Below are 7,965 nucleotides of genomic sequence, written 5' to 3'. Positions count from 1 at the left end.
AATTTAATTATGAATAATTTTAGTTTTAGGTTAGGAGGTGGGGTCATGCTTCATAATACCTTTATAAACAAATGAACAACCGTTTGGTGTTTTTCTCTGCTTGACTTATTTCACTTTGCATAATACATTCTAGCTCCATCCATGTCATTGCAAATGGCAAAATTTCTTTCTTTTTTTTTTTTTTGATGGCTGAGTAATATTCAGATATATGATTTCACTCATATGTGGAATTTAAGAAACGAAACGGATGAACATATGGGAAGGGGGAGAGGGGAAGAGAAGAAAGGGAAACACCACAAGAAACTCTTAATGATAGAAAACTAATTGAGGGTTGATGGAGGGAGGTGGGTGGGAGATGGGCTAGATGGGTGATGGGTACTAAGGAGGACATTTGTGATGAGCACTGAGTATTGTATGCAGGTGATTAACCCTGAATTCTACTTCTGAAACCAATATTGTACCGTATGTTAAGTAATATATAAAAAAAGAAAAAGAAAAAAGAAAACACACACATACACAAACAAAAAAACCCCAATGAACAACCTAACAAAAAGAGATGAAATAAAGTAGTATATGTTATGCCCAGAATTCGTGATCCCCAAAGACCACTAGGGAGCCGAGTCCAATGCAAAAGCAAAGAGCCTTTATTCGAGCTAGCTCGAGCTCAATCCCCTACCTGCACCGACGCAGCGGTGAGATACCAGGGAAAGAGAGCGAGTTTCAAAAGGACAAAGGTTTTATTGGGGCCTGGGGGCAGTTGGTGAGGTAATGGCTATGGCCTCAGCCGATTGGCTGGGGAGGGGTCCTGGGGAAGGGTCCGGCAGGTGAGGGAGGGTTTACTGGAGGGGAGGAGGTGTGGTCAAGGTGAAGGACACAGAACAAGATGGAGTCGAGGGGAGGAGGTGTGGTCAAGGTGAAGGACACAGAACAAGATGGAGTCGAGGGGAGGAGGTGTGGTCAAGGTGAAGGACACAGAACAAGATGGAGTCGAGGGGAGGAGGTGTGGTCAAGGTGAAGGACACAGAACAAGATGGAGTCGAGGGGAGGAGGTGTGGTCAAGGTGAAGGACACAGAACAAGATGGAGTCGGCTGGCGTAGGCCCGCCCTTTCATATATATGATAGTACATTATGAATAGGAATTAGGAATAATTCAATCGTATGCTTCTGATTTCCTAAGCCAGGAAAAGTTAAAAAGGCAAGAAAGTAAGAAAGGAAGGAAGAAGGAAGGAAAGGAAGGAAGGAAGGAAGGAAGGAGAAACAGATGGCAAAAGGGAGGGAGGAAGAGGGGACAACTCCTTGGAACAATTTCTAGGTAAACGAAATGTTCAGTGGTAGGGGAATTGTTAAACTATGTCCTATTTTGTTCTTTATATAATATTATAGAGACTAAAATATTTTTGGAAATAGAAGATGCTTACTTTATGAGAAGTAAAATTACAGAAATAAAATTGCTTATAAATTATAACCATGGCTATATATAACAATGTACCCTAGAAGTACCTGGGTGACTCAGTTAGTTGAGCATCTGACTCCTGATTTCGGCTCAGGTCATGATCTCATGGTTTGTGAGTTTGAGCCCTGCATTTGGCTCTGTGTGTACAGTGGGGAGCCTGCCTAGGATTCTGTCTCTCCCTTTCTCTCTGCCGCTCTCCTGCTCTCTCTTTCTCTCAAAATACATAAATATGGAAAAACCTAAAATACAAAAGAATGTACCCTAAAGACAGTTCTCATAGAAAAATTGGGCTGGGATATACCTAAATGTTAATAGTGGTTTTCACCGTATAGTAGAACCATTTCACTGTATTTGAATAATTCCTAATTTAAAAATATTTGAAGAAAAATGTTAGTATTTTACATGAAGTAATAATACTTTATGATTTCAACACAGTAAAAAATGAAGTGAAAAATAATCTAAACTGCACAGCAGTTGTAATGCCCGAAGTTCCGAAACCTCCCACGAAAGTCCACCAGAGTCGTAAGTCAAAGCCAAGCGGCAAGGGTCGTTTATTGCAGGTTCGAACCTGGTCCTCTGCGCACTCGTCGCCGGTGACGCAAGAGGCCACGATCAGGGTTGGTACAGCGTTTTTATAGACAGAGACAAATAGCACAGGGGAGGTTTCAAATTATGAGGGGCCTGATTAGTTGATTTTAAAGTAAGGACATTTGTTGTTCTCTGATTGGGCGTCCTTTGTCTGTCCTTTGGCGGGAAGGCTTTGTCCGTTACTTGTGGCGGGAGGAAAAAAGGGGGAAGGGGGAAGGGGGTAGGTGAGGAATGTGCTAAGCAAGCAGGTTTACAGAAGCGAGAAATGCCAGTTAGTTTATGTACAATCACTCATTCCATTACATATCAGACTACATTTAGGAAGGTTTACAACCCATTCTACTACACAGCGGGTTACATTCAGGAAAGGCCTCACAATGCTCGTAGCAAACAGCAAGCAAAACAGACTTCTCAGCAATTGTATTTCTTATCAAAGATCCATAATAAGCAGAAAAGAGAACCTAGCTTTAAACTAAGGCAGGGCTGTCATTTGGATTGTTCCTTTCACAGTGTTCATGGAATATTTTCAGTCTTGTTGTCTATAACATGAAAAATAAAGAGATATTGACTTGCTTCATAAATCCACGTATTGCAAAAATATATGCAACTATGAGACAAACATCTAAAAAAATGGAGTCCTCATAAGTTGTAAATTGAATTAATCAAATACTAAGAATTTAATATTTGATAAATGCAGCTTTTAAAATGCCATTCAATGAGAAAGGCAAGTTGACTGAAAACTTTTGAAATTTCCAAAGTAGAAAACAGATCTAAAATAGGACAAAATGTTGGAAAAGCTGCAACAGGTCTATCTTACATGACATTCTGAAATTAGAGAACAAGAGACATTCAGTAGATGTTTGGTTAGTGGAGGTGATTATTAGGCAAAATTGCTTTAGCCAAATTTCCTTTAGGAAACAAACAAAAAGTAAAGAACAAAATCTTAGGTGGATTTGCTGGATCAGTGGAAGACCCAGGGGAGGCCTGCAGAGGGCGCTACTGCGTGGGAAAAGAGGCACTGTAAAGTGAGTATGAGGGGTACAAAAAGTAAGAGGGAGCCTTAAACAGCCTCTTTTTGAAGGCTGCCTAGTATTTTCCAGTTACTGATATGCCCCGATTCGAGAGACCCCCCCCCCGAAAACAAACCACCAGAGTCCAGAGCCAAAGCCAAGCGGCAAGGGTCGTTTATTGCAGGTTGGAACCTGGTCCTCCGCACACTCGTCGCCGGTGACGCAAGAGGCCCCGAGCAAGGATCTTACAGCTTCTTTTATAGACAGGCACAAACAAGTTAGGGATTTTTTTCAGGTTACAGAGTTGTTGTAGGCTGACATTTAAATTTGAACGCTCAGCAGAAGTTGATTGGTTCCCGCCTTTATTTCAAACCATTCAGCAGAACTTGATTGGTTCCCGCCTTTATGTCAGACTACCACCGGGCACGCCCTGGCTGGTTTCGGGAACGGCGGGGGAAGGGAAAGATTTTTCTTTGCAGTTGTGAGTACACCTGGCAACTTTTCTCTTAGCCTCTCATTACCAGACTTTGGAGAAAAACTCACAGGCTTCTTGGAACCCCAAGTTATAATATTTGCCTTGGAGTAGCGTTACAGAAATCACATTTGTTCTTTGCCTACATTTCTATGCATTCACGGAGGGGGGGGGGTGGGCAGTGAATGCCTGAGATCCATCCTTTAAGCTAAGCAACGAGTTGCTCTGCAGGGCAGGCACAGACCTAGGTACCTGAAGAGTATGAATAAGCATAATAAGGAGAAGGAGAAAAAGAGGAAGCAGAGGAGGCAGTGGTGGGGGCACCACAGCCACGTTCTGATTCTGGCAGGAGCAGTGCGGCGATTTTCAGCGGTCCTGGCATCACTGTGATCCCTCTCCTTAGTGGTCCTGGCCCTGGTGCCCCCCCCGCCCCCCCCAAGAACACAGCAGCCAATGTAGAACTATCAGCTTCAGTGTAAGGTTGGAATGACTTCTTCATTCTTTTTTGCTTCTCTAAGGCCCCCTCCATCCTTTCCCTTTTGGCCATCCTGTCATCCCAACAACTTAGAATTAAATCCACTTTCATTTAAGGTATCTTAGAGTAAATTACAGTGTCTGTGTGGCTTAATATTTGGATTTCTAAGATTTCTAGGATGCTTTGGCAAATGGTTTTGTGTAGATGTCTAGGATGCTTTGGTTTTATGCAGTTTTTCCGATTAGTCTTCTCCATGACCATCCTTTTCCCCCACCCCCTCAGAAAATTCCTACCCAGGTTTCTCTCTCTATGCACTTCTTTTCTAAACCTCATCATTTTCTCCAGAACGAGATCTACCATACTTAAGCCTTCTGAGCCACCTGTAAAACCTAGAAGGGGAAACTTGCAGGGCTGCTATAGGACCCTACAATGAATGAAATTCTCTGGCATTTGCTATAATGCTTCATAGGACTTGTGGAAGGTGTCTGCCGGCCTGGAGTTTAGCCCCGCAAACTGACTTCCTTTCTCAGACACCTTCAGCTGCATCTGTCTTGCCTTTAAGACCCTCTTCAGTCAGAGCTTATCCTAAACCCACCTACCACTCACACTTCCACAATCTCAAGCCTGTATCTTTCTTCCTTTAAAGACTTTGTAGCAAAACTTTACCCCCAGGTTCATACCCACAGGAATCCATGTAAGACTTCAACACAAGCAATTTCCCTAGTGTTACACATTTTGTTAATGTCTTGCAAACAAAAGGAATAATATATATCTATGTCTGTAACCAAATTACTTTAATTGAAATAATTACCTGACGCATGTTTTCTGCCTCTAAGAAAGAAAAATATTAACCAAAGCAAGAAAATACCTCGCTGCTATTTTTTTGGTGCAATTCCAAACAGAGGCAGCTTTAAAAGATATTTTGTCGTATCTGACTTTACGAGCAAACAAAAATTTTCCTTCATGCTTCTTATTCAGGTATTTTGCTGTAATTCTGTCCTGTTTCCCAATCATCCGCTGCTTGCCATCTGCTACCTGAGATGTTGTAAACTTTTCTGCAACATGTTTTTCAGAGATGCTTTTACTTCCTTGTTCTTTAGGCTATAAACAAGGGGATTCGCTAGGGGAGTGACCACACTGTACTGCATGGAAAAAACCAACTCCCACGGGGAACCTGAGGTTGGCATGAGATAGCGAAGAAAACCTGAGCCGTAAAATAAGCTCACTGCGGTGAGGTGGGAGGAGCAGGTGGAGAAGGCCTTGCTTCTGCCTGAGGTGGAGGTGATGCTCAGGATGGTGGAGACAATACGGGCGTAAGAGAAGAAGACCAGAATGAAGGTCCCAAAGGCATGCAGGAGGGCAGAGCCGAGCAGAACTGCAAAGTTGTCAGAGCTATTGGAACAGGATAGAGGGAACAGAGAAGGAATCTCACAAATGAAGTTGGAGATGACTTGCGTCTCACAGAAGTCCAAATTCCAGGCTAGGAGGGTATTGATGAAAGCATCCAAAAAGGCCAGACCCCAAGATCCCCACGCCAGTCCCACACACAGCTCATTGCTCATCATCTGACCATAGAGTAGAGGGTAGCAAATGGCAGCATAGCGGTCATAGGCCATGACTGCAAGGAGGCAGAGCTCTGTTCCCCCAAAGGCAAGCACAAAGAAGGCCTGGGTCAAACAGTCTTCCACTGAGATGGCTTTCTTCTCAGACAGGAGGTTCTCTAGCATCTTGGGCACAGTGACCGAAGAGTAACAGAGATCCAGGAAGGAGAGGTGATTCAAGAAGAAGTACATGGGTGTGTGAAGGTGAGAATTGGTCCTGATAACCAGGATTATCAACAGGTTCCCTGACAGAGTCAGGAGGTAAACTACCAGGAAAAGCACAAAGACTAGAGCCCGGGTATGATGATCTTCAGGGACTCCAAGAAGGAGAAACTCAATGATGGTGCTGTGATTTACCAAGGCCATTTAAAGATGATAATACTTTGGAAGAAAACACAAAGAGAAATAATATATCAACCGTCTCCTCTGGCAACCCAAAGCTTCTACTTATTCTATGTACATACACTTTTTCTTTATCTGCTCATTCTTGCCATACTTGTTTAATATCTCTCATGCAGTCCCTTGAAGCACGCATGGCCTTCCCTTTTCCGATTTCCTGGTGTATCAGCCCTGAATATTCTGTGCTTTTTCCATTTGTTGCTCTTTTCTTACAAATAGCTCTAGAGAAATTCACATAATTTTTCAGATCTGACCCTTGAATAATTTTTATCTCTTTAAACTGGGCCATTGATCTTGTTCTATAATGTTCTGTTCAAGAACTCGTTTTCTGCAGAAGATGCTGTAATCCTGTTTTCCTCAGTCAGTCTTTCACCTTACATTCAAGACTTTGTAATAGTTTGTTACTAATTAATTATGTACGTTTGTGTTATCTTCTTTCTCTTTATTATTTTGCATATATTTGGAACATTTGATCTTAGAGATAATTTTGAAAGCTGTGTGTGTGTGTGTGTGTGTGTGTGTGTGTGTTAAGGAGTTAAGGGAGGAAACTACCAAACATTTTATAAAGTTACAAAATATAGCCAAGAAATAATAAAGGTAAAACAGAACTGAGTTGTTCATCAGAAGAAACCACTAAAAAAAGAGAGAAGTCCTAGCCATATCAATCAGACAACAAATCACTGTAGTAATCAAATTGCCAATTGGTGAGGAAGAAGTAAAACTTTCACTATTTGCAGATGACATGATATTCTATATAGAAAACCCTAAAGACTCCACCAAAAAAACAGCTCGAACTGATAAACAAATTTAGTAAACTTGCAGGATACAAAATCAATGTACAGCAACTTGTTGCATTTCTATACACCAATAATGACACAGCAGAAAGAGAAATTAAGAAAACAATTCCAATTTCAATTGCACCTAAAATAATGATACCTTAATAAATCTAGCTAAAGAGGTAAAAGAATTATACTCTGAAAACTATAAAACACTGATGAAAGAAATTGAAGATGACACAAAGAAATGGATAGACATTCCATGCTCATGGATTGGAAGAACAAATATTGTTAAAATATCTAACGGTCGAAAACAATCCACAGATATAGTGCAATCCCTATCAAAATACCAACAGCATTTCTCACAGAACTAGGACAAACAATCCTAAAATTTGTTTGAAACCACAAAAGACTCTGACTAGCCAAAGCAATCTTGAAAGAGAAAAGCAAAGCTGGAGGCATTACAATTCTGGACTTCAAGTTACATTACAAAGCTGTAGTAATCAAACCAGTAGGGTACTGGCACAAAAATAGACACATAGATCAATAGGACAGAATAGAAAACCCAGAAATGAACCCACAACAATATGGTCAGTTAATATGGTCTTCCTGGCTTTCCTCACTCATGGTAGATAGTATTTAGGGATCTCTCTATATTCCAAGCCCTTCTGAAAGATCAGATACAGGTTACCTATCAGTTGTGACCAGTGGGTAATGTGTGGTTTAGGGTGGCGCACCAAGTTGATTCCGACTCGGCAGTGAAAAAGAAAAATCAAATGGAAAAGTCAATTTTAATGTGTCTTTCTCATCTCTGTGCTTGCAAAATTCTCTTGAATAAACATCCTCTCTGACTTCTACATTAGTTAATTAAATATATTCAATTTAATTGAAAAAAATTTAAGTACTTTCAATTTGCTGCCTCCCTTTGAGCTGATAGTTGCTTCATTCTACCACATTTACATTCAGCATAGATCAGGGCCACACGACCTGTCAGCAAGGTAGGTAGAACCCTATATTGTGAGATTCCAGATTTTCTCACCCCTGTCCCCAAGATCCTTTGGTGACAGAGTGAGGCCAAAGCTTATTTTAACTGTATAGTGAAGATAAACACAGATTACAAATTCCTCTCACTTACCTTTGAAGAGCGAACACAGTGGATTCAATTCACATTGAAGTCTGAATGACTAGTT

General features: G+C 41.2%; 1 protein-coding gene across 1 annotated transcript; it reads right to left on the bottom strand.

Annotated features, from left to right (window-relative positions):
- Positions 1-5,030: 5,030 nt before the first annotated feature.
- LOC101100898 (olfactory receptor 8S1-like) lies at positions 5,031-6,190 on the bottom strand. The gene has a single exon (XM_003988654.2). It carries the CDS (start codon positions 5,964-5,966, stop codon positions 5,031-5,033), a length of 936 nt encoding a protein of 311 aa, XP_003988703.1. The 5' UTR covers positions 5,967-6,190.
- Positions 6,191-7,965: the final 1,775 nt, after the last annotated feature.

This window comes from Felis catus, chromosome B4, assembly GCF_018350175.1.
Source record: "Felis catus isolate Fca126 chromosome B4, F.catus_Fca126_mat1.0, whole genome shotgun sequence".
Taxonomy (NCBI): domain Eukaryota; kingdom Metazoa; phylum Chordata; class Mammalia; order Carnivora; family Felidae; genus Felis; species Felis catus.
This window is presented reverse-complemented; position numbering and strand designations above follow the sequence as displayed.